The sequence below is a fragment of the Eubalaena glacialis genome, chromosome 16 (genome assembly GCF_028564815.1).
Source record: "Eubalaena glacialis isolate mEubGla1 chromosome 16, mEubGla1.1.hap2.+ XY, whole genome shotgun sequence".
In the NCBI taxonomy this organism is placed as follows: domain Eukaryota; kingdom Metazoa; phylum Chordata; class Mammalia; order Artiodactyla; family Balaenidae; genus Eubalaena; species Eubalaena glacialis.
The window spans coordinates 73,481,735-73,509,319 of record NC_083731.1 but is presented as its reverse complement, the minus strand read 5'-3'; the positions used below and the strand labels follow the sequence as shown (position 1 = coordinate 73,509,319).

The following is a 27,585-nucleotide window of genomic DNA, read 5'->3' as shown; positions in this document are numbered from 1 at the left end:
ACCAAGTCTTTCTCAAATCGGGGGAGCCTCACACAAGTGGGAGCACAGTGCCCACACAGATTTCCCAGGGGTGAGTCTTCCAGGAGGAGGGGAGATGAGGGCCAGCATCAAGCCAGTTGTCTCTCCCACCCTGAGATGTGGTCCTGAAAGGAGAACCGATTTGCTCAAAGACACAACACACCCCGAAGTTGCTATGGGCCAAAATATACGTCCACTGACCTCCAAGGACAGTATTTGGGATCGTGCAAGGAGAAGGCAGAAAAAGCCCAATTTTAACACCACAGTGTTATGCCCGCCTATGTGTCAGGCTCTCGATTCCTACCCACGTGGCCTGGCGATCAAACAGGTAATTTCTTCGGAGCGCTCGCTCTTGGAAGCCTGTGCTACATCCCAAATTCCACAACTGACTCCTAGAATTGAGTTTTTGGAGACGAGGATTCACTGCAACTACACCACACGATCAGCTACGGAAGCGCGGGAGTGTTAAAGGTCCTACAGATGAACGAAAATTTCCCTGTGTGAAAGGAGGTGTGTAAAAAATTACAGAGTACTTTCCAGAACCTACTTACCTGATGGAGTTAGAGACTCAGAAACAAAATTATTTCCCAAAGAGAAGGTTTGGGGTCCTGTAGGAGGCACGAAGATCACCCGAGCGGCTTCCACCCGAATCCTCTTGCGGGTCAAGCTGGTGAGTCAGCACCAACTCCTGGCCATGTCTGCACAAAACCTCGCACCGCCCCCTACACGTCTTCACTATGCATCAGAATTCCCCGCTAAATTACTTTTTGGCATCTACTTCTAACTTTCCCCCATATCTTATGCCCTCACTCTAAATAATTATAATAATGCACACATTGGACAAATCTTTTAAAAATGAAGCAATGTTTACAACTCCGGCAGACCATAAAATGCACATGTTCAGGTATTGTTATGAAGTAGAAGCTGCCAAAGTGATAAGGAGTAAAGAAAGGTCAGGCTTTCTTTTTTCTTTTTTTGGGGGGGCTGCAGCACGCAGCTTGTGGATCCTGTTTCCCTGACCAGGGATTGAACCCCTGCCACGGCAGTGAACGTGCTGAGTCCTCCCCCTGGACCTCCCGGGAATTCCCCGTTTTTCTTTTTTTTAATAAGGGTAGAAACTCGGTCTGTCAAAGCTTCTGGTGTGGAATCTAGTACTTATAGTCACCACGTGCAAACCTAAAAGTGCTGTCCTAGCCCCAGGAAAACAGCAGGCCAACAGGGTCCAGCTTAAGAAATGACCCAGTTTTCACAATGAGCCTTCTCCTCCCAATGTTTTGAAATCCGAAGCACTAGACTGTTAAAAACCCATACCTTTATGGTGGGTAGGCTGGGGCAGAGGGGTGACATGGCTTGAATTCCTCAGGGCAGAGTCACACTAGGGGTGCTTTCTAGTTCCATGCCAGTCGCCTCCAGGGGGAGTTCCTGCTGCCTGAAGGGACTAGAGGTATTGATCACAGACATAAAACATTCCTGGTTAGTCCTTTAAAATACATCTTTTGGCATTCGGGGATTTTCTAGGAAGCGCAGAAGAAAAAGTTTTAGCCCTTTGGGAGTGTCTTAAATCACATGAGAAGCAGCCAAGCCTTGCGTGGATCTGTTGTCACTTGTCCCTTTTCTGTCTTTGTGCTGCCACCTAGGGAGAGAAGGAGAATACATGTTGTATCCTGGTGAGGAGAAGCAGTCACCTGCAATCCCGAGGACCATCTGCACCTTCCAGAACAGAAAAGCAAGGCTGGTTGGGTTAGCCCTGAGATCAGCAGCTGTGCATTTGTGCTTCAAAGAAAAGCCTTTGGGGCTTCCCTGGTGGCACAGTGGTTAAGAATCCGCCTGCCAATGCAGGGGACAAGGGTTCGAGCCCTGGTCCGGGAAGATCCCACATGCTGTGGAGCAACTAACACGCCACAACTACTGAGCCCACTGAAGCCTGAAGCCTGTCCACAACAAGAGAAGCCACTGCAGTGAGAAGCCCGCACACCACATCGAAGAGTGGCCCCCGCTCGCTGCAACTACAGAAAGCCCGTGCGCAGCAACGAAGACCCAACGCAGCCAAAAATCAATAAATAAAATAAATAAATAAAATAAATAAGAGAAGCCCTCAGGCAAAGGAAGCGGTTTCCGTTGGGGCGACCTCATTCTAGGGCTAATGTTAGGCTCCTGGAGGTGGGTGAGATGCACATTTTCCTTCCAGTGTTCAAAGGGAGTGAAATACAAAATAATGTTAAGGTTGCCCAAACTCAGGGAATAGACACCCTCATTTTAGAAAAAAAATGATAATACAAGAAACAGATGAAAAAAAGTTCTAAGGTGAATAATTCTTAAACCATGTTTTCTTCTCTTTTCCTATGCAGATCCAATGTATAAAAAATAAGTATAGACTTGCTGGTGGAAGTAGTCGTCCTTAATATCCTCCTGAAAAATGCCATGGAACAAGTGTAATTATTGAAAGCTGGTTTCTTACTGAGCACAAAGTCAAACAATTTACTCTGGAGCTACTAGTTATCAAAAAAAAAGTTGATGGAAATCAGATTTCTATGCCATAAGTGGATAAGATGTGACAGAGGTTAGACCTTCCCTGACCACCTGCCTCACCAGAACTCTGTCCACTTCCCTGCTCAGCTTCTTCCACAGCCCCCGGCAATAGCTGACACCCCATCTAGCCGCCCTGCTAGAGCAGAAACTTCTCGAAGGCAGGTATTTTTGTTTGCCATGTGGACAGCTGCATTCCTAGTGCCTAGAACAGCATTTGGCACAAAGCAGGTGCTCAGTATATGCTCTTAAAAGAATAAATGAATCTAAGCTTATTCCTTGGCTACTTTTTTCTTTTGAAAGAACTTATAACTTGACTAACTTTAATTTTACACATTCTGATTAAAGCACATGTGTAAGGTAACAATTCTCTTAACATCCATGAAGAAGCTCTGATTCTTCTGTAAATCACATTCGGTGCTTCCCTCCGCCCCACCCTGTCTCAAATAGGCGTGATTAGTGTGAGACCATCAAAATAACATTTATTAACAAAAGTGCAGTAAATGCTAAAAAGCTGACAGCTGAATTAAAGACTTGGCATGCAAATGCAATAGCTCAGTAGAAGCTTTGCTTTAATTCTGGCTCAGCACTGCTGAGGATAAATTGACCTGCAGAATTCATTATGAATAGAGCAAGAAGATGAAACAGAATAAATCTGATTTTTCCTTTCTTAGGATAAAATTCACAATTAAAACAGACTACTGAAGGATAAATGGCCATAAAGCTACGTACACAATGAAAAGAACCTTGGGGAGGCAAAAAAGAGAGAGGGCTGGGCTTGAGGGTGGAAGGGCAGCCTCGGGCTTGGCCACTCATGGTCTGGGTCACCTCACTTGGACCATCTATGAAACAGGGATACGCCCCCCTTCCAGTCTACCTTAGAAAGTTGTTGTAAAGATTAATTTAACTACTGATACAGGATTGCTGTAAAAACTGTAAAGTACTATTAAACATAAGGTACTTTTCATCAGTCTAATGACCCTGAGAAGTATATAAACTGGAGGAGTGTATAAATCTGTGTATCAAAAGGTATACGAATCTAATCATTTCTTCCTTATTCAGATGAGGTCAAAGCCTGTGGACATCTTCCAAGGACACTAAAAAATAGCCTTTCACTTGCCTTCCTAGACTCAGAGCTCCTTGCCTTCCACCAAGAGGTTCAACTGTATAATGCAGCGAACTCTGGAGATCTCCAAATTTTGGATTAGTCCTGGAGAAAGGGCTGTTTGGGGAAAAAATACGTGATACAAGGCAGCTAGTTAAGTTAGATCAACTTTAAGAACAGAGAAAGTCAATCTTAACCTATGTGAAGAGGCTGTCTTTCAAATCTGGTGAAGGGGTGACTTCCCAGGATGCAATGCAAGTCGAAGTTAGGGCCTCTGGGGAAGGGAGTTAATTTGGTGTGGAGAGCCCGGCAGTCGGAAATCCTGAGTTTAGGTTCTGGCTCAGTTATTTGCTAGCTGTGTGACCTTGGGCAAATGAAATGACCTTCCCTTTCTCAACTGTAAAATGGAGGAAATAATACCAATTGTGCCACATGGTTTCTGGAAGGATTTTAAACACATAAATTCATGGGAAAAGTGCTTAAAACTTGCAAGGCACTTTGCCAGTCTTTGTTATTACTTTCTAAGAATTATGCTCTTTGCAGTTCTTTCCACTGCAAAGTAATGTAATCTATGGAAAATGAAGAAAAGAGACAAATATATAACATGAACACAATAGCCAGAGTGAACATGTTGCTGTATTTGCTCCCGGTGAAACAGATGAGATAATCCACCCAAGGAGCTCAGACGAGCGCCTGATGCGGGGTGAGCACAGGACAGATGCTAATCAAGGGCATAGCCTCACAGGGGTGGAGGAGATGAGGCTCCCCAAGCAGCAGTGACCGCAGGGCAGGACATCAAACAACCCAATGATCTAGTCTCATCTCACACGGAAGATACCACTGTGGGTCAGCCATGCTAGTGGTTTGTCCATGGGTCAGAGTTCAGGCAGGATTAGGACTCCAACCCAGTATAAATCCAGCTCCTTTAAATTAATTGGCCTTTTTAGACCAATTATTTTACTTTTTAAAAGTAAACTTTTTAGTTTAGTTTGAAACATGGTTGGTCATTTTCACTTCATTTTCATCTGTTTACTGTTATTGTCATAAGTTTGCATGCAGTATAAACACTGTACATTTAGTAAATGTAAATGGGTACATTTCAGCTTCTCACTTCCAAATTGCCTTTGTGTCTGGCTAAAGCCCCGAGTAAGAGAAATGGGAGCGTGGGAATGGACGGCGGCACACTAAAAATAGACCTGAACGGATGAGAACACAATCTCACTTGACATCCACATTAAACCTGACGGAGGGGAATCTCTTTGGGAGCCGGAACCCGAGAAGCACAAACCTGGAAGATGAAAGAGCCTGAGAGCCAGAGTACAAGGAAAATTTAAATCGAAGATAAACCAGGCACAAAAAAGGAAAGAATGTTGGTAATCTGAGATCAGTTTCAGAAATACGAATGGTTTGATGAAAATGATGGAGGCTCTTGTGTGTGTACACAAGTGGTTTTAGAGTTTGCACAAATCTTTTGAAGCTTTCCCCAAACTCAGCACATTAATCAAAAAGATAAATGATGTAAGAAAGAGAAGCAAAGTGCCAAAGGATTTGAGTAAGGTACAGTACCCCAATGTTTGGTGTAATAAAGTCTAAAAAGTCTCTAGTTTGAAATTCTTTAAATTTGAAGGATAGGATATATACGTGTATGTGTATATATACGTAGATATGTCTGTGGGTGCGTATGTGTATATGTTCATCTATTTGTATATAAGTGTGTGTGTATATACATGTGTGTCTATTTGTGTATATTGTACATGTATATATATAAAGCCCACATTGATTTGTTCCTAATAGTATTCCCCAAAATAGCACTTGGCATGTGTAACACCTTTAGTTTTTCATTCTTCAATTACTATTCAACTCCTAGTTAACACTGCACATTGCAAGTAGGATTACTATCTTCATCTTGACATCAAAGGTAAACTCAAATATGGAAGAAAACAAAATTGATGATTTCACAAATTCCCATTTAATCTATAGCAAAGTCATGATGTGAGCTCCTATTTAAACCTCCTGAAATCTAATGTACAGTATAGTGACTATAGTTAATAATACTGTATTGTATACTTGAAATTTGCTGAGAGAATAGATCTTCAGTGTTCTCATCACACACACACACACACACACACACACACACACACGGTAAACATGTGAGGTGACAAATATGTTAATGAGCTTGGTTATGGTAATCATTTCACAATCTTTGTGTATCAAAACACCACATTGTACGCTTTAAATATATACAATTTAATTTGTCAATTATACCTCTATAAAGCTGGAAAAAAATAAAAGCTTCTGTGAAGACAAGGAGTATATAGACCACATATACTCTCAAACTTCAATAATTTAGGTTATGGGCTTTATATGAATAATCTTTAAATGCCATATAAAAGCAAATTATTAACAGCACAGATGTAAACAATGTATTCTAACTTGAGACGTTCTGACACAGATAAAATGACCACAGTAAGTGAAGTTTAATCAACTGATAGAAGAAAATTCACAGCCCTTTATCCAGAGATTAAAGATTATATCTATTTATTTCTATTAAGCCTATACAAGGAGTTTATGAGTGAGTTTATGAATATGTTCTTAAACTTCAAATTTAAGAGCACCACAGAAAACCACTCAGAATGAAATTTGAATTCCAAAGTTCAGCCATAAAATGTCAAGGAACCCCATTTTGTACTGCAGAACACTTTTCTGAGGTGTCCGGTACAGACTAACTGACTGAGCGATTGATTACCTCATACCTTTATAGAAGGCCTACTCTGTGCTGCCCCATGTTAGGTGCTGTGGACATAACTGTGACCTAGTCAGGGAAGGTTCTGTGAAGAGGGTGAGGCAGGAAGATGGAGGAGGATTGGAGGCAAGTGAGGAATTAGGAATTGCATCTCTGAAAAAATGATGCTTGAGATGCTTGAAATGACATGATGGAACAAATCATGTGAAGATCTGGAGGAAGGATATAAAAGATAAACAAGTCACGCAAAGGCACTGATATGGGAACAGTGTGGCATATTCAAGGACCAACAAGAAGGTCATGTAATAGCTTAGACAATTTGAAAGACCAAGATAGATCAAGATCATGACTTTGACCCTTGGGAAAAAAAAGTCAAGTCTCAATTAGTGAGGACACTGGTTAGAATACTCAACCTATCCAACATTTTTACCCAACCTATCCAGTGTGTACCAACATCTACCAACTGCATACTCTGTGCAAGACACAAAGGTGAATAGTACAGAGTTTCTGCTGTTAAGTAGCTTACCTTCAACAGGGGTGATAATTCAAGAGTTTAAGTAGCCTTTCTCTCATCCTTTTGCCCTTTGGGTTGGGTGTCACTCTCCTGGCTCCTATGGCACCCTGCCTTACAACTACAGCTGCTGTGGGGATTAAATGAATTATTATATGTAAAGTGCTCAGAACAGTGCCAAGCACATAAATGCTAGACAGTATTTGTTGTTATTAGTATCGTTAGTTATTAGTATTATGAAATGATCACTTGAGAAACAGGATATTAGCACAATTTCAAGGTCTCTCAAAAATGGAGGGTCATTTCACAAAATAACTGACCAGTACTCTCAAAGTGTCAAGGTCACTGAAAGATAAAGAAAGACTGAGAGACACATTACAAAAAAGAGGAGATATGCTTAACTAAATGCAATGTGGAAGGATGGACTAGACCCTGGAATAGAAAAACAACATTAGTGTAAAAATAGGTGAAACTCAAACAAGGGGGTAGATTAGTTAATAATATTGTATTATTGTAAAGCCCCTGGTTTTGATAATTGTACTGGTTATATAAGGTGTTAAGGTTAGAGGAAGCTGAGTGAAGGGTATATGTATACTCTCTACTGTCTTTGCAACTTTTCTATAAGTCTAAAGTTATTTCAAAATAAAAAAGTAAAGACAAAAGAAAAGAAATTGGCACAGAAATGTCAGAGATGTTGGAACTAGCAGACAAGAACATTTAAGCAGCTATTGTTAACTACAACGAACTATTTGAAGGAAAACACAATGAGGAGAGAAATGCAAAGATATAAAAAAGAGCCAAATGGAACATCTAGAGCTGAAAATTCCAATATATGAATAAAAATTCACTAACTGAGGTTATAGAAAATGAAACACTACAAGACAAAGTAAAATTGAAAATAAAGAAGAAGAACAGAAATTAAAGGACCTGTGGGACATCAAGTACTCTAGCATACATGTAACTGGAGTCCCAGAAGCCAAGAGGGTGAAGAGAAAAGGGGGTGGGTGGGTGAAGAACAGAAAATTTATAGAAATACTGGCCAGAAATTTTCCAAATTTGATGAAAATAATCAAGAAAACAAAGAAGAGACACAAATAACCAAATCAGGTATGAAAGAAGGAATATCACTACAGATTCACAGACATAAAAAGGATAATAAAAATATAAGAAACAGGGCTTCCCTGGTGGCACAGTGGTTGAGAATCTGCCTGCTAATGCAGGGGACACGGGTTCGAGCCCTGGTCTGGGAAGATCCCACATGCCGCGGAGCAAACTGGGCCCGTGAGCCACAACTACTGAGACTGCGTGTCTGGAGCTTGTGCCCCGCAACAAAAGAGGCTGTGACAGTGAGAGGCCCGCGCACCACGATGAAGAGTGGCCCCCGCTCACCGCAACTGGAGAAAGCCCTCGCACAGAAACGAAGACCCAACACAGCCAAAAATAAATAAATAAATAAATAAATAAATAAATAAATAAATAAATTAAAAAATATATATATATAAGAAACAAGTTATACCAATAAATTTGACAACTAGATGAAATAGATACATTTCTTGAAAGACATAAATTACTAAAACTGGCACAAGAAAAAGAAGAAAATTAGAATAGCTCTACATCTATTATAGAAATTGAACTAGTAACTAAAAAATTTCCCAGAAAAAAAAAAAATTCCAGGCCCAAATGGCTTCACTAGTGAATTCTGTCCAACATAAAAAGAAAAAACAATACTAATCTCACTAAAACGCTTTCAGAAAATGGGTGATGAGAGACTATTTCCCAACTCATTTAATAAAGCCTGCTTTACTCTGATACCAGAACTAGACAAAATCACTACATATAAGGAAAACTACAGACCAATATCCTTCATGAACAGAGATTAAAAAAATCGTTAATAAAATATTAGGAAATAAAACACAATACTATATATGCAAAGACCAAGTGAGTTTATCCCAGGAATGTGAAGTTCAACATTCAAAAATCGATCATTATACTTCACATATTAAAATATATTCCTTTACTAAAGGAAAACTGCATGATCATCTCAATAGATGAAGAAAAATTATTTGACAAAATTCAATATCCATTCATGAATAAAACTCTCACTGAAAAGAAGAGAACTTCCTCAGTTCGATAAAGGAAATCTACAAAAACCACACACATAGATCGATAGTAGCAGCAAGCACACCTCTTGCCTGGATCTTGGTTTCTAAATACCATTCTCCTCTAAAAGAAACCCTGGCTCCTTGGGAAAAAGGCTGATTTCAGGGCTTGGACAGGGAAAATACATGAAGAGCCTGGAATACCCTCTTGCAGAAGTAATGAAGTATTTAAAAATTAATGAAACATAACAAAAGGATACAGTAGCCAGCCTGAAGGGACTCCTACTGGCCCTTCTCGGACAATGTGAGGAACAGGATAATGTAATTTAACTCACTGGATAAAATAACCTTCAAGTGCATGATGATATAAGCTCATAAATGAATAAATAAGTAGAGAAGGGAAAGCCCTTCCTTCTAGAAAAATGCCAAAATAAATAAATATAAATGTAAAATAAATAAATATAAAAGAAATGATGGAGTTGGGAAAAACATCAGTTTTATTTTAAAACTTGTGAGTGAATGTTGAATGAGGAATAGGATACTTAAAAGTGCCAGAGTATTTGCCCACAAATCACTTATTAATTACAAAGAGAAAAATAATAACTCTACAGTGGATAAACCTGGTGGACACCACCTTAATCAAGCAATCAAAGTTAACATCCCTAGTATTGGGTCATGTGACTCTTGACATGGTGCACTAAGAAAGACACAGCATTACTTCTGTGGGTGCCCAAAAGGTAAAACTTGGATCTAATCAAGAGGATACATTAGGCAAACTCACAGTGAGGAACATTCGACTAAACAACCAGCCTGTGCTCTTCCAAAATGTCAAGGTCAAATAAGACAAGGAATAGGTGAGAAATTTTTCCAGATTAAAGAAGACAACAAAAGAAGGCTCAGTGCTAGACAGTTTTACCACGGATGTTCTTTAAAATTTTCCAGAAATACAATGTTCTTATGCAAAATTATTCCTTCCAGAATATTGGGAAAGATTGAAAGCCAGCTGAATTCTAACACTAAGACCTAACAGCAATATTGCTTTTGAATATAGATGCAAACATTCTAAATAAAAGCCTAGAAAACCTAATTGAGAACTAGATTTGACAATGGTTAAACCAGATAGGGAGCATCCACGATGCTATCCTTTATCTACTGCCAGGTACAGTTTAGTGTAGGAACTCAAGCACAGTTTAATTGTGATAAAAACTCTACAACCAGCACAAGAGATGCCAAAAAGATATTTGATAACAACCAATACCAATTACTAATTAAAACTTTAAGGAAACTATGTATAAAAGCAAATACCAAAGATATTCTTTATCACATTAACAATAGCTAGTGTCAGAACTGATGGTAACGCACATTAATAAAATCACAAATTAGGCAAAGATAACTACTATTACATATTATTCTTCAATACTGTTCTATCTTACCCATGTAATATGATATAAAATATATAAAAGAGCTATAACAGAAAGAATTGCACGCAAATTTTTCGAAGTAAGATTATGTACCTTATTATGCGTTGAAAACCCAATATGAATAAAATAAAAAAATTTAGATTAATAGTTTAGTAAATTAGTTATTTAAAGGATAAATATATAAAAATGTAAAACTTTACCACAAAATAGTCAGTTAGGAGATATTACTGAAAAAAAAAAAAAGGTTTCATTAATAGCAACAAGAATACCTAGAGATACTCCTAAAAAGAAGTGTCTAGAACCTACATGAAGATGAAGAACAAAATGTTAGCGAAAGGTATGATTAGGATTTTAGTACATATAGACAAATACCATATTCCTGAATAAGGACACTCACTTTTGTAAAGATGTGTTTTTCTCAAAATAATTTATGGGTCTAACAAAATCTCAGTAAAACCCATTAGAATTTACTCTTAGAACCTGTAAAAATGATCCTACAAATCTAATGGAAAAAATAAATAGGTGAGAAAATAATTACAAACCAAGGGAAAAAAATTACAATGAACACAGTGGACAAAAATGAATGTCTTTAAGTTATAAAATACTTTTTAGAATCAATAAGAAAAATACTGATACTCCAATAATTTAACAAAGGGCATAAACAGATAATTCTCTATAGGATGGCAAATGATAGGTAAATGTGAAAAAATGAACAATATTATTACTGTGGACAAAAAAACGTTGCCTGACATTTCAGAAAACAACAAATGTTGCCCACCATCAAGCCATCAGCCTCTGCAGAGCTCCCCCTCACCCGCCCCCCCACCTCGGTGCGCCCTGAGGGGAATTCAGGATGGAGAAAAACAGAATACTGGCCCTAGACAGTTCAGATGCATATCAAAGGAGTAATTTCAATGAGCCCAGACTCTTGCATCTTCCCATACCCAGAAAAGCACTAAACTCATTAACTTGAGATGTCTGGGGTTTTTTTTTGTGTGTGTATGATTAGCAGTAATCTTTTGATGTTTGACTACATGTTTTTTTTTCAACAAAAATTCCTACATATCCTGGCTCCTCTCTTACCTCTTTGGAACAGTTCCTCAGAGCTATCTGAGAGGCTGCCTCCCAGGCTATAGTCCTCTGTAAGTTCCCCGAATAAAACATAACTCTCAACTTTCAGGTTGTGTGGGGTTTTTTTTCAGTCGACATTATTAATCAGGAAAATGTGAATTAAAACCACACTAACATGCCTTTTTTCCACTTATTTGCAAAGATACTATTCAAAGCTAATAAGATAAGGACTCATACCATCATTTGTTAGAGTACAAGATACTATAACCTTTCTGTGAAATATATTCCCAAAAGTATATATTTGAAAAACTTAGTTATGAATCAGTAAGCCCACATCTAAAACTCCATTCTAAGAAAACAATAAAAGATATGGACAAATATTTACATAGAATCTGATTCTTCCAATAGCAAATGTTTAAAAATAATGCAAATGTTTAAAAATAATACAAATGTCCAAAATAGGGCTATGATCATTAAACAATCAAATACTCAAATAATTAAAAATTACTGTCATTAAAAAAGTATATTTATGAAGAATAGCAGACTGGGAAAATGCTCACAAAATGATGTCAAGAAAAAAGGTTATAAAATTACTATTATAATTCCTTTAAAAATTATTATAGAAGAAAATACATCATATTATCTCCAGTTAATGAAACGTCGGGAGATTATAATTTTTGTTTTATACTTTTCTCTATTTTCTGCAAAGAACATGTATTCATAAAACAGAAAATACATTAAACAAAAGATTTACCAAAAACTAAAGGCTTTTAAAAAGTAGTAGTTTATCTGATAGTTGTGTTATATTTCTCTCAGTATATTGAAAACCATATTGCTATAGCTACCATGTGCAAAGTTGCATAAAATAACAGGCATACACTCAAATATTGTCACACATCAGTTTATTGAGGAAATTGTGATGCTAGAGGTTAATTCTATTCACTTGATTACTTTTCATGATGTCAAACAAAACTCTAAAGGCCACAAGCCATGAAGTTACACAATTACTTTCCCATATTTTGTTCAGGAAACACAAAAATCAAACACAAAGAAATGTTCAAGTGAATCTGAAAATTGCCCCCTTCCTACTTTTTTTCAAAAGGTGGTAATTAAGAGTTAGGAAGTACAGTGGAATGGAGGAAGGATGAAAATGGGACATGTAGAAGGCAAATATTTTTGCTCGATTTAATTTTTAAAGTTTCAAATCTTTCCAATTTTTTTAACATGTTTTGCACCAAAAAAGGAATCAATACTTTTCATTCCACTCTTGTCAACTTTAGCCAAAGCCTTCTGAGCTGCAGTCATTTTGCTATTTTTCTGTTAATGAAAATAAGAGAGAAAAATTGTTACGAATGTAACATTTATAAATCATACATGCAAATCAAACAAGACCATGCATGTCTCAAGGTTCGTTAAGGGAGGTAAGCATTTGCTGCTGACATGCTTCATAAGGGAGTGATTCTTTTTAAAAGTTCTGATTTCTATTCAGAATTCAGATCTAAGAGACAAAATATGTTAAAAGAGGCAGGAGACAAAACTGCCGCCTTCTAAGGAGTGGAATGTTACAACCAACGGTTTACTTTAGGGGAAATAATTCTGGAGGGTGTATTAAGTGAAATAACACAAACAATGGAACTGACACAGGCAGCAATTGTCAGAGGGAGGAATTACAGCCTTGTATTACCAAATGATGAATAATTCACAACAATCTACCATCTGATTTTATTCATAGGCTCTATGGGAAACCAAGGACAAAGCTATTATATTCAAAAGATAACCTGTATTGCAAAGCATCCAGGACCAGCAGGATAGCTGTCCCATTTTTCCTCCAACAAAAAAATACTTTCTAAAAAGCTGACTCCAAATAACTCTGTCTTTTAAAATTCTATCTCTTCCTGGTCACTGTTTTTGTTTTGTTTTGTTTTGCCACGTCCGATAACAAGCACTGGCAGAAGGGAAATAGCAGCTGATTTTACTTCAGTGTTCAGCAAAAGCATAAATGATGGGAATCAGCAAAGAAAAAATCATCTGTCTCCCTGGGAACTGTGAGACAGAGCCATTGCCAAGGTATCTTTTAAGGGCACAGTCAATATATGATCCCTAAAAACTTGCTTTTTACATTCTGTCACTTATAATTTAGTAGGCTTCTATTTTGGCTGGATGGGGAAAAGTGACAGCCTCTGAGACAAGTTATCCTCTATCCCCTGCAATTAACTGACATTCTGGTCCAACCTCTTATCTCACTGGTGCGGTGCCCAAGTGGATACAATGGGAAGCAGCACTTAGAAGGGTGGGGCAGAAATACTGCTCACAGAGAAACTCAAAAATGTCCCTGCTTACAGAAAGCACTGAGATAACCAGCTATTTTAGCCAAATCTCAAGTTGGATTATCCCCTGATAGCCCATGCCCTGATAAATTACATGTAGATTAAAGAATACAATTTTTAGAAAACACTAAATCTAAGGAGAGTAAGTGTTCTTAAAATCTAGGTGGAAGTTAATCTATCTTGGGGCAGGCAAGGTCTTTCTAAGCATAAAAATAATGAGAAAATCATAAAAAACTTCCATATTTAATCCTCAGAGAAACTTAAAATAGCTCAAAAGTCAAATGAAAAGCCTAAACAAATTGGAAAATTATCTGTACCCTATATGTCATAAAAAGTGTTAATAGCCTTAATTTAGAATGAGCTCTTACAAATCAACAAGAAAAACATTACTATCCCAATATAAAAACAGGCAAGAAACATGAACTGACAATTTGCAAAAATGCAGATAGGCAATAAGCATTTGGAAAAACAACCTTTCTACCTAAAGTAGCCTACTTAGGCAAATTTTTCAAGAATAAAAATAATACTTGATGTTGTCAAGAATGTGAGATGAACACTCATCAGCAATAACGGCTGGGAGTACAAATTTCTGCTACATTTTTGGAAGGCATTTTAGCTATATATATGTATATCAGTAATCATGGAAAGAGTTCACATTTTCTAAGCCTTTACTCAGTTTTAAATTGTGTCTAATGAAACAGTCAGAGATGCAGACTATAAATAAGAATGTTTATCACTTCATTAAAACAAAAACAAAAAAGCAGAAGTAACCTATGTGTCCAAAAATAGGAGGATGATTAAATAGACTATATTCCCTGTGGTGAAATAAAATAACACAAGACTGAATATCACGAAACCGTTAATAATTTTTCAAAGAAAGCTTAATGACATGAAAATTTTCACAATATAGAGCTAAATGAAAAAGGCAGAACCCCAAACCATATATATATATCTATATATATGCCAAATTTAAAAGCTATGTATGTATAATATTTATGATGATGTATAGGATAAATCAGTAAGAAATGTTATGAAAATATTTGCTGGGGTGGTTGCTGAATTATGGAGTTGTTAATAATTGTTGTCATTATCATAATTTCTGGGAAGCTACTGGGCAGTAGAGTCGACAAAAGATTACCTTTGGAGCCCCTTCCTCTGCCCCATCCTATCACTCTGAATATATTGCAAAGTTTAGGCACACTCTTGCTAATAAGTATACTGCCTTTCTTTATCTGTAAAAAGTCTTCTTTGCTTGACACTTTCATCATCATTCACAATTTTGAATTAATTCTTAAGTCACAGAAATGCAAGTTAATAATTCTTCATGGTTAAAATGATAAAATCACAATCAAGCATGCAATCGTTCCTCGAAGTCCCCATGATGCAGCATCAGCCACAGAATTCAAGAGTACGCTGCTGCACCCAGACACATACCTTTACAGTCTTCAAATCTTTAGTGTTAAACTTAGTGTAATCTTCTTTTGCTTCTACGGGCTCATCTGATAACTTTACTTTCTGCAATGTTAGAGCAGTGAAGTGTCAAACGTCACCTTGACACTTACATCAGTCCATTAAAAAAAAAAACCCAACATGTGCAATTTGGACCAATAGCGAGGCCAAACGGAGGAGCAGACCCTGCAGAGGGCTTCCTTTTTACAAGTCGCTTCACTTTTCGCCAATTATCTAGGAACTAAGCCAGACGTCCCTTCTGAGAAGCAGCCTTGGTGATGGGGAGATGTGAGCAGGCAAGCCTATGACCCAGCCTTTAGGCCGTCTAGCAATATGATCACATAATGTATGTACCAGGGACAGGGGGCATCGAGGTGACTGCTGACTTCCAGGACAGTCTAAGGGGGGGTGAATGCAGGCACAGAAGGCAAAGAAGAGAATTTCCTTTAAGAGGGCCAGGGGTCCAGCCAGAACCCCGACTTCATTCACCTGCAGGGCTGGTGTAATGTCCATTTAGGAATACAGGAACAGCATTCTGACTGCCACCATCTTTGTCTAGCTTTATGTTCTTACCTCTTTTCAATTCAATTATCTTATTTTATCCACATAAGAACAGCCTTGCAAAGCAAGCAGCCAGCAGAAGGAAGCACAGAGGTTAAGTGAACAGCTTAAGGTCACCTCGCAGAGGACTTGAGGTGAGATCTCAACTATGGTACAAGTGCTCTTTCCATTGGACCCAATGCAATTAAGTCAACCTTTACTTCATGATTTCACCTTTCACATGAGCATTTTGCACCAATCAATGAATATGAGAATCTTGTCAAGAGCTAGACTGTGGCCATATGTTCATATTACAGTAGGAATCATGACACATTTATTATGTAAAAGGCACATAGCAGGGCAGGTAAGTCTTGATGTTTAACATGGAGAACTGACTGCACAGGGGTCACAGCTTGGACTTTTACAGATTTTCAAGCTCTCTGTGGAGACGCTGGGTTGACAAGACCCAACATGGACCCACTCTAGGAAATGCAGATTTGTTCCCAGCTTCACTCTTCACACCCAGCTTTCACTACACAAAGAACTGTGGAGTCGGTACTAAAAGATGCCACAGCCCATGTACAATACAAGTGGGTAAAATGACATGTCTTGAAATCCTTCACCAGCACACTGTTGAATACGTTGGGAAAAAAATATTAACTGTAACATCTACTTAAATTTCTGTTATTTAAAAGACTGAATCACTACAGATTTGGGGGAATGTTTCAGAAGAAATAGAAAAGTGGCTCAGAAAGACAGTAACAAAGGGTCTGACTAAATGGGTACAGTTCTGGAAAAAAAGGCAGACAGAAAAGTACAGAGGAATTAATGCTAAGAATGGTCTTATTCTTACAAATGATTTGCAAAGAAGGCACTTAGGAACTTCTCCAAATCCACTGATTGCATTCAGCTCTGCTAGCTGACAGTGATAAATTCAAAAGATGGAAGGGGGTGAGAATTGGAAGCCGGGCCTCAACATAGTCAAACATGATAGTAATAAAATAATGCAAAACATATTAATGATGAGAGGCTCCATGCTACGGATTACAACACAGATGCAAAGATACCTAACAGTCACTGGAACGTTATTTCCTGCAAACAATCAACTATATTTCTGTAAAAATCAATCAAATCCTAGACACAGATGGGAAACCTAGCAGCAGACATTATCCTACACTTGTTTAAACTATGGTACATCATCCAGTGCAGTTTGCAATGTACACACCAGAGCCCCAGGAAGACACAATAGAGCAGGAAACCTCAGAAAGCAACTAAAATAATCTAGGAGGTGAAGTTGATATGTAGGAGAAATGAGATGCCAAGATCTAAATCTGGGCTTAGCCAAGTACCGCTCAGGGGCCAAGTCCAGCTGGCTGTCTGTTTTTATAAATGAAGTTTTACTGGAATACAGCCGTACTGATTGGCTTATGAATTGTCTGTGGCCGTCTTTGTGCGGCCAGAGGGTAGGTTCTTGTTTTTTTGTAGAAATAATTCAGAGCTGAGACTGAGAGGCCAAGTAAGCAAAGGATTTATTGAGTGACAGTACACTCTCAGGAGGGAGTGCAGGCAGGCTCAGGTGAGCAACAGTGAGTCCTTTCGGCAAGCTGGTTATACGGGGTGTGAAAATGATTGGGTGGAATATACATCCAGGAGGGAGGGATTTGGGGGGTAGTTTCCTGGTTTTCATCCCAGGTCCACCTTCCCGAGAGGAGGGGGAGTTTCTGTCCTTATTTGGTTTTGCTCGGATCTGTCAAGGTGCCGGTGCATGATGGGTACTGCTCTGGTTGCAATGCTAATTCTACTGTAACGAGGGCATAATGAGCAAAAGGTTACACTCCGACCAGGAGGTTCCTGCCTTTCTTTGTTTGCCTCTAGGACCCTTGTCTTCACAAGATATATGGTCTCCTGTCAGCCTGGAGGTTCCCGCTTTTCTGTGTTTGCCCCTAGAACCCTTGTCATTGCAAGATGTATTATGGTCTCCTGTCACATGACCTGTGCCTCCCTCCTCTGCTCATGTCTGGCTAACTGCCTGCTCTAACGTTTCCCCCCTCGAGGAGTCTGGACCCTTAGAATCTTTTAAGGGTCAAAGGGTCGATGGTGCGTCTTCTGTGGCTGCTTCAAGCTGAGCAGGGCCATTGTCCCTACCAGTGGGGTCCAGATCACCTTGCTCTCTGTCAGAGACAGGAGGTCTCAGGGTCATCTACAGTGGCAGAGATAGAGGTGGGGAGTAGAAGGAGGCTGCAGCCCTGTCCAGTGGATGTTGATGGTCCCCATCTTCATGCAGGATGGGTTGAAATCCCTGGCATACCATCATCTGTAGGTGACACTGTTGTAACCTGAAGAAACAGACTTAACAAACTGGAGATTAAAAAGGCAGGGGCCCAAAATCAGCAACAATATTATTGCAATCAGAGGTCCACGCAGGGGTAGGAACCAGGTCATGTTTGGTAACACCCCTCTGACTGCAGTCCATGCGGAGCTGGCACTGGGGTTACCCTTTCCAAAAGCGTGTGGCCATTGGGCCTGTTCATCTATCTTTTGGATATCTTCTTCCACCTGGCCAGTGGTGTTGATGTAGGTGCAGCACATTTTTTTGATTACTGCACATACCCCTCCCCGTTCAGCTAGCAGATAGTCCAGGGCCAGTCTATTATCCATCACTACACTTGCTAGGAAATAAAGGGGGGATCCCCCATGGTCCTGGCCAGAGGAGACAGAATATCTGGCAGGTTACAAAGCATTGCCTCAAGGTAGGCAAAGCCACCCATGGGGCCACCAAACAACAGCTGCTCCAGTTCCTGCCAGGATGAGGCCCATCAGCCTCTTATTTCAGGAGTGGCGGATACTATGGATGGTTACACCTAGGTTCATCTGATTACTTAGTTGGCCTAGCGTGCCCTGTCCCGCAAGCAGGGCATTATCTATCCAAGGAAAGGCCACAGCCTATCCTGGGGAGGGGAAGGAGAGCTGGGGTTGTTCTGAGAAGGCAGCTGGTTTATGTTCAGGCCGCAGAGAGACAGGCGTCTGGGGGAGTGCATGCCTGGCGCACTTCTGAGGAGCTGAGCCATTCCTGTAAGTGGTTTGCCCAAGAGGGTGTACCCACGCGGCTTGAGGAGAGAGGCCACCGTTACAAGAGGGGTTGTGAGGTGTGGGGACTGTTCCGTAGGCCTTAGGAGGGCCATATTGTAAACGCCGGACAACTGGCGTTTTCCCTCCCTCTTCCACTGGTCACTAGGGGCAGGGGCAGCAAGACAGGCTAGTTTCATTGCACTTGAGAATGAGTTAGAAATATTAATGTGAAGGGTGAGATCCAAGCATGCAAGCTGCGTTAGGGACGGGATATGAACTTCAAGAGAGATGGGATCAGTTTCTTGGCTAGGGCTGGCAAAACCTGATTTCCAGACTCTGAAATCACTTTTAGGACTTATCCTGATTAATTAGGTACTTAGTGAGCTCACTGGTTTTGGTGTCCACCAAAATATCTGAAGATAAAAAGGGCCTACCATTAGTCATTTCAAAGGGGCTGAGCCTTAGCTTGCCTGAGCCTGCCCGTGTTCCCTCCTGAGAGTTTACTCTCTCTCAATAAATCCTCGCTTTGCTTACTTGGCCTCTTGTGACTCGTCTCTGAATTCTTTCTGTGAGGAAACAAGAACCTACCCTCTGGCAACATCTGTGGTAAGCCAGCCAGGAGAATTATTTGGAGGTCAAATATCCCTCCTCCTTTCCCTGGCAAGTCTTAGCCTCTCATCTCACTTGTGCTTGAGAGCCACTGCCTGACTTCTTGTCATTACTCTCCCTTTTGCTCCCTTTGCCTGTCACCTTTCGGACCTGCTTGCTGCAACATACGTGGGCATGGGTCAAGCATATATAAGACACCAGGGTGCTTGCCACCACAAGACTCCTGCCGTGCAAGGATATGTGGGTCATGGAAGGGACTAGAGAGAAGATAGGTCTGTCCACCCACCTTAAAACAACTTCCATGCAACGTTTTTAGGCACACAAGCTTAAAACATAACATCCTCCCTTTCCTGTGGCTATCCCCACAGGATTATTTTAGGTCCACTTATGTCTGACTATCTTTGTCTCTGTGTCTCTATCTTGCTCTTATTTTTGTGTCTTACTTCCTTGGAAATGGGGGGAAGAAATTTGTCAGGCGTTTTCCAACCTAGCTGCTAGGTCCTGCACATTTCACTATTGCATATGCATAGGGCATGTCAAGAAAAGTTTCCAGCCATTTTCACAGGCAGCCAGGGACACGGACCATTTGATTAACTGTGATGAGGTTCAACTTTGTGTATATATAAAATGCAGCCTTACTTGGACTGTAAATGAAAGGAAATTAAGACCTTCCTAGATAATAGAAAGGAGGCTTGTACACAGTCCTACATACCACCTCCCTTAGTGGCCAGTGCCTGTTTTCAGATCCTGACCACCCTTTTAGAGAAAGGGGACTGGGACCTAAATAGCTCCTGGAACTATGAAGACGTCTGTTCCAGGGGAATTCACCCTGGAACACATGGATTACTCAATGGTCAGAGTATCTATAGAGGAACCTTCAGGAAGGTCGTTCATCCTGGGTACCACAGATGTCAGGATAGGACACAGGCCCCAGGACTCTGGGGCTGGCAGAGTGGCCATGTGGCAGGGCCGCTACCCTGACATTGGCCAAAGTTGACAGGACGAGGTGAACAGGGATGCCTGTAGCCAGTCCTGACAGAGGGAACCCCTAAAGGGACATCCTAATTGTAGTGCTCCTCTCTTTTACAGGAGCCCTCTCTCCCTGAAGGATCGATGGGAATCATCTCCTCCACCCCCAAGGATTCACCCCTCGGGTGCATTCTAAGTCACTGGGACAAGTTTTCTCTAGATTTTTTTAAATAGGAAAAGCTCATCTTCTTTTGTAATACAGCCTGGCCCCAGTATAAACTTGAGGATGATGAGGTCTGGCCAGAAAATGGAAGCCTCAACTATAATACCATCCTACAGTTAGAAGTTTTTTGCGAAAGGCATGGAAAATGGACAGAGATTCCTTATGTTCAGGCCTTTGTGGCCCTAAGAGAGAACCCGGAGCTATGCAAGTCCTGTGTTAGGGAACCTTGCTGGTTGGGACCTGTTCAGACTATTCAAAAACCCCCTCTGGTAGCATCGCTGCAGGAAAATAAGTCTCAGACAGAAGAACCAAGTCCTCTTTCACCATCTTCAGCCCCTCCAGTGCCATATAAGCCTCTTTATCCTTCCATACCAGAAGTGCAGCCAGAGCTCCTTTGCCCCCGCTAAGAAGTAGTAGGCAGACCTCAGGGAATGACCAGAGTCTGCACCCCTTCTCTTTGTCTGACCTCAACCAGTGCTGCACTCACTTAGGCCGATTCTCAGAGGATCCTAGCCAGTTCACTGAAGAATTCCAGGGACTAATGCTTTCCTTCGACCTTACTTGGAAGGACCTGAATGTTGCCATTTCCCACTGCTGCACCCGTGAGGAAAAGACCCGTATGTGGGTGCATGCTCGAGCATATGCTGATGGATTATACATCGTCCGACCCAATTATTACCCTGTGGGCATGACAGCAGTGTCACTGATTGATCCCAATTGGGACTATGAACCAGGCCAACCTAGTATCCCTAGAAGAGACCACATGATCCTTTGCCTCACTGAAGGGATGAGACGGTGCATAATAAAACCTGTCAACTATGATGAGGTTAAAGAGATCGCCCAAGGTCAGGACACAAATCCAGCCCTATTTCGGGCCTGGTTGGTAGATTCCCTCAGAAAGTATACAAATGTGGACCCAGATGCTTTCGAGGGATGCATTGTGCTTGCAACTTACTTCATTTACCATTCGGCCCCCGACATCCATAGAAAGCTGCAAAAGTTTGCCTTGGGTCCCCAAACCCCTTTCAACCTTCTTATGGATACGGCCTTCAGTGTCTTTAACAATACAGACCAGAGATAGCCTCATCCACCAGAGGGCAGACAGCAGAAGCAAGAAGAACTACAGTCCTGCAGCCTGTGGAACAAAAACCACATTCACAGAAAGATAGACAAGATGAAAAGGCAGAGGGCTATGTACCAGATGAAGGAACAAGATAAAACCCCAGAAAAACAACTAAATGAAGTGGAGATAGGCAACCTTCCAGAAAAAGAATTCAGAATAATGATAGTGAAGATGATCCAGGACCTCGGAATAAGAATGGAGGCAAAGATTGAGAAGATGCAAGAAATGTTTAACAAAGACCTAGAAGAATTAAAAAACAAACAGAGATGAACAATACAATAACTGAAATGAAAACTACACTAGAAGGAATCAATAGCAGAATAACTGAGGCAGAAGAACGGATAAGTGACCTGGAAGACAGAATGGTGGAATTCACTGCTGTGGAACAGAATAAAGAAAAAAGAATGAAAAGAAATGGAGACAGCCTAAGAGACCTCTGGGACAACATTAAATGCAACAACATTCGCATTACAGGGGTCCCAGAAGGAGAAGAGAGAGAGAAAGGACCAGAGAAAATATTTGAAGAGATTATAGTCGAAAACTTCCCTAACATGGGAAAGGAAATAGCTACCCAAGTCCAGGAAGTGCAGCAGGTCGCATACAGGATAAACCCAAGGAGAAACATGCCGAGACACATAGTAATCAAATTGGCAAAAATTAAAGACAAAGAAAATTTATTGAAAGCAGCAAGGGAAAAAACAACAAATAACATACAAGGGAACTCCCATAAGGTCAACAGCTGATTTCTCAGCAGAAACTCTACAAGCCAGAAGGGAGTGGCATGATACACTTAAAGTGATGAAAGGGAAGAACCTACAACCAAGATTACTCTACCCAGCAAGGATGTCATTCAGATTCGAAGGAGAAATCAAAAGCTTTACAGACAAGCAAAAGCTAAGAGAATTCAGCACCACCAAACCAGCTCTACAACAAATGCTAAAGGAACTTCTCTAAGTGGGAAACACAAGAGAAGAAAAGGACCTACAAAAACAAACCCAAAACAATTAAGAAAATGGTCATAGGAACATACATATCGATAATCAACTTAAACGTGAATGGATTAAATGCTCCAACCAGAAGACACAGGCTTGCTGAATGGATACAAAAACAAGACCTATATATATGCTGTCTACAAGAGACCCACTTCAGACCTAGGGACACATACAGACTGAAAGTGAGGGGATGGAAAAAGATATTCCATGCAAATGGAAATCAAAAGAAAGCTGAAGTAGCTATACTCATATCAGATAAAATAGACTTTAAAATAAAGAATGTTACAAGAGACAAGGAAGAACACTACATAATGATCAAGGGATCAATCCAAGAAGAAGATATAACAATTATAAATATATATGCACCCAACATAGGAGCACCTCAATACATAAGGCAACTGCTAACAGCTATGAAAGAGGAAATCGACAGTAACACAATAATAGTGGGGGACTTTAACACCTCACTTACACCAATGGACAGATCATCCAAAATGAAAATAAATAAGGAAACAGAAGCTTTAAATGACACAATAGACCAGATAGATTTAATTGATATTTATAGGACATTCCATCCAAAAACAGCAGATTACACTTTCTTCTCAAGTGTGCACGGAACATTCTCCAGGATCGATCACATCTTGGGTCACAAATCAAGCCTCAGTAAATTTAAGAAAATTGAAATCATATCAAGCATCTTTTCTGACCACAACGCTATGAGATTAGAAATGAATTACAGGTAAAAAAATGTAAAAAACACAAACACATGGAGGCTAAACAATACATTACTAAATAACCAAGAGATCACTGAAGAAATCAAAGAGGAGATCAAAAAATACCTAGAGACAAGTGACAATGAAAACACGATGATCCAAAACCTATGGGATGCAGCAAAAGCAGTGCTAAGAGGGAAGTTTATAGCTATACAAGCCTACCTCAAGAAACAAGAAAAATCTCAAACAATCTAACCTTACACTTAAAGGAACTAGAGAAAGAAGAAAAAACAAAACCCAAAGTTAGCAGAAGGAAAGAAATCATAAAGATCAGAGCAGAAATAAATGAAATAGAAACAAAGAAAACAATAGCAAACATCAATAAAACTAAAAGCTGGTTCTTTGAGAAGATAAACAAAATTGATAAACCATTAGCCAGACTCATCAAGAAAAAGAGGGAGAGGACTCAAATCAATAAAATTAGAAATGAAAAAGGAGAAGTTACAACAGACACCGCAGAAATACAAAGCATCCTAAAAGACTACTACAAGCAACTCTACGCCAATAAAATGGACAACATGGAACAAATGGACAAATTCTTAGAAAGGTATAACCTTCCAAGACTGAACCAGGATGAAATAGAAAATATGAACAGACCAATCACAAGTAATTAAATTGAAACTGTGATTAAAAATCTTCCAACAAACAAAAGTCCAGGACCAGATGGCTTCACAGGAGAATTCTATCAAACATTTAGAGAAGAGCTAACACCCATCCTTCTCAAACTCTTCCAAAAAATTGCAGAGGAAGGAACACTCCCAAACTCATTCTATGAGGCCACCATCACCCTGATACCAAAACCAGACAAAGATACTACAAAAAAAGAAAATTACATATCAATATCACTGATGAATATAGATGCAGAAATCCTCAACAAAATACTAGCAAACAGAATCCAACAACACATTAAAAGGATCATACACCATGATCAAGTGGGATTTATCCCACAGATGCAAGGATTCTTCAATATATGCAAATCAATCAATGTGATACACCATATTAACAAACTGAAGAATAAAAACCATATGATCTCAAAAGATGCAGAAAAAGCTTTTGACAAAATTCAACACCCATTTATGATAAAAACTCTCCAGAAAGTGGGCATAGCGGGAACCTACCTCAACATAATAAAGGCCACATATGACAAACCCACAGCAAACATCATTCTCAATGGTGAAAAACTGAAAGCATTTCCTCTAAGATCAGGAACAAGACAAGGATGTCCACTCTCACCACTATTATTCAACATAGTTTTGGAAGTCCTAGCCATGGCAATCAGAGAAGAAAAAGAAATAAAAGGAATACAGATTGGAAAAGAAGAAGTAAAACTGTTACTGTTTGCAGATGACATGATACTATACATAGAGAATCCTAAAAATGCCACCAGAAAACTACTAGAGCTAATTGATGAATTTGGTAAAGTTGCAGGATACAAAATTAATGCACAAAAATCTCTTGCATTCCTATACACCAATGATGAAAAATCTGAAAGAGAAATTAAGGAAACACTCCCATTTACCATTGCAACAGAAATAATAAAATACCTAGGAATAAACCTACCTAAGCAGACAAAAGACCTGTATGCAGAAAACTATAAGACACTGATGAAAGAAATTAAAGATGATACCAACAGATGGAGAGATATACCATGTTCTTGGATTGGAAGAATCAACATTGTGAAAATGACTATACTACCCAAAGCAATCTACAGATTCAATGCAATCCCTATCAAATTACCAATGGCATTTTTTATGGAAGTAGAACAAAAAATCTTAAAATTTGTATGGCGACACAAAAGACCCTGAATAGCCAAAGCAGTCTTGAGGGAAAAAAACGGAGCTGGAGGAATCAGACTCCCTGACTTCAGACTATACTACAAAGCTACAGTAATCAAGACAATATGGTACTGGCACAAAAACAGAAATATAGATCAATGGAACAAGATAGAAAGCCCAGAGATAAACCCACGCACCTATGGTCAATTAATCTATGACAAAGGAGGCAAGGATATACAATGGAGAAAAGACAGTCTCTTCAATAAGTGGTGCTGGGAAAACTGGACAGCTACATGTAAAAGAATGAAATTAGAACACTCTCTAACACCATACATAAAAATAAACTCAAAATGGATTAAACACCTAAATGTAAGACTGGACACTATAAAACTCTTAGAGGAAAACACAGGAAGAACACTCTTTGACATAAATCACAGCAAGATCTTTTTTGACCTAACTCCTAATGGAAATAAAAACAAAAATAAACAAATGGGACCTAATGAAACTTCAAAGCTTTTGCACAGCAAAGGAAACCATAAACAAGACGAAAAGACAACCCTCAGAATAGGAGAAAATATTTGCAAATGAATCAACGGACAAAGGATTAATCTCCAAAATACATAAACAGCTCATGCAGCTCAATATTAAAGAAACAAACAACCCAATCCAAAAATGGGCAGAAGACCTAGATAGACATTTCTCCAAAGAAGACATACAGATGGCCAAGAAGCACAAGAAAAGCTGCTCAACATCACTAATTATTAGAGAAATGCAAATCAAAAGTACAATGAGGTATCACCTCACACCAGTTAGAATGGGCATCATCAGAAAATCTACAACAAAAGCTGGAGAGGGTGTGGAGAAAAGGGAACCCTCTTGCACTGTTGGTGGGAATGTAAATTGATACAGCCACTATGGAGAATAGTATGGAGGTTCCTTAAAAAACTAAAAATAGAATTACCATATGATCCAGCAATCCCACTATTGGGCATATACCCAGAGAAAACCATAATTCAAAAAGACACATACACCCCAATGTTCATTGCAGCACTATTTACAATAGCCAGGTCATGGAAGTAATCTAAATGCTCATTGACAGACGAATGGATAAAGAAGTTGTGGTACATATATTCAATGGAATATTACTCAGCCATAAAAAGGAACGAAATTGAGTCATTTGTTGAGACGTGGGTGGATCTAGAGACTGTCATACAGAGTGAAGTAAGTCAGACAGAGAAAAACAAATATCGTATATTAACGCATGTATGTGGAAGCTAGAAAAATGGTACAGATGAACCAGTTTGCAGGGCAGAAGTTGAGACACAGATGTAGAGAACAAACGTATGGACACCAAGGGGGGAAAACTGCGGGGTGGGTGGGGATGGTGGTGTGCTGAATTGGGTGATTGGGATTGACATGTATACACTGATGTGTATAAAATTGATGACTAATAAGAACCTGCTGTATAAAAAAATAAATAAAATAAAATTCAAAAATTAAAAATAAATAAATAATAGAGACCAGGCTGAGGAAGAAAGCAAGAAACAGCGTGAATTGAGAAGGGCTCATCGGCAAGCCAAGATTCTGGCAGCCATTATGGCAGGACCTAACCCACCTCCTGGTCACCCCAAAGGTACTTCCAGAAGGCTCCACCAGGTAAAGGAGCCTGTTTTAGCTGTGGAAGCCCCAAAGACTGGAGCAAGGAATGCCCAGGAAATAGGTCCCAGCCTCTACCCAAGACGCCATGCCCACTCTGTTAGAAGATGAGTCACTGGAGCAGGGAAGGGCCCTCAGCTCCAAAGGGAGCAGGGAAATTCCCCCTTGCCAGTCATGTCAGTGGTTGATTGATGAGACCTGGGACCTCCCAAGGCTCCTGAGAAGACAGTCATCATCACAAGGGAGGAACCATGGGTGACCACTGACGTGGCAGGTAAGCTTGTCCAGTTTCCAGTGGACAGAGAAGCCACTTACTCTGTCCTGACTTCTCACGCTGGGCCTCTTGCCCCTGAAACTTGCTGTATCATTGGGGTAGAAGGCAGGCCAAAGTTGAAACTTTTCACCACCCCTCTACTTTGCACCTGGGGAAAGACCCTTATAACTTACAAGTTTCTTGTCATGCTTGAATGCCCTAGCCCATTATTGGGAAGAGACTTTCCTTCAGCCTTGGGGGCAACTTTTACTCTCCCTGAAAACCAAAACCAAGGCCTATTTTTGGCTGGACTATGCATTATACCAGACATGGACA

The 27,585-nt window shown here is 39.8% G+C and overlaps 1 protein-coding gene across 7 annotated transcripts in view; it reads right to left on the bottom strand.

Annotated features, from left to right (window-relative positions):
- Positions 1–582: 582 nt before the first annotated feature.
- RNASEH2B (ribonuclease H2 subunit B) overlaps positions 583–27,585 on the bottom strand; it is an 83,378-nt gene continuing 56,375 nt past the window's right edge. For 3 of the 7 annotated variants that reach the window (XM_061170661.1, XM_061170662.1, XM_061170663.1), the window contains 2 exons: positions 15,256–15,336; positions 12,418–12,811 (listed from right to left, as the gene is read on the bottom strand). In XM_061170661.1, coding sequence (XP_061026644.1) covers positions 12,695–12,811; positions 15,256–15,336 — 198 coding nt within the window. In that variant the 3' untranslated portion in view covers positions 12,418–12,694. Of the gene's footprint in view, positions 1,652–12,412; positions 12,812–15,255; positions 15,337–27,585 lie in introns of those variants that run through there. The other 4 variants (XM_061170658.1, XM_061170659.1, XM_061170664.1 and 1 more) reach the window with 4 other exon arrangements.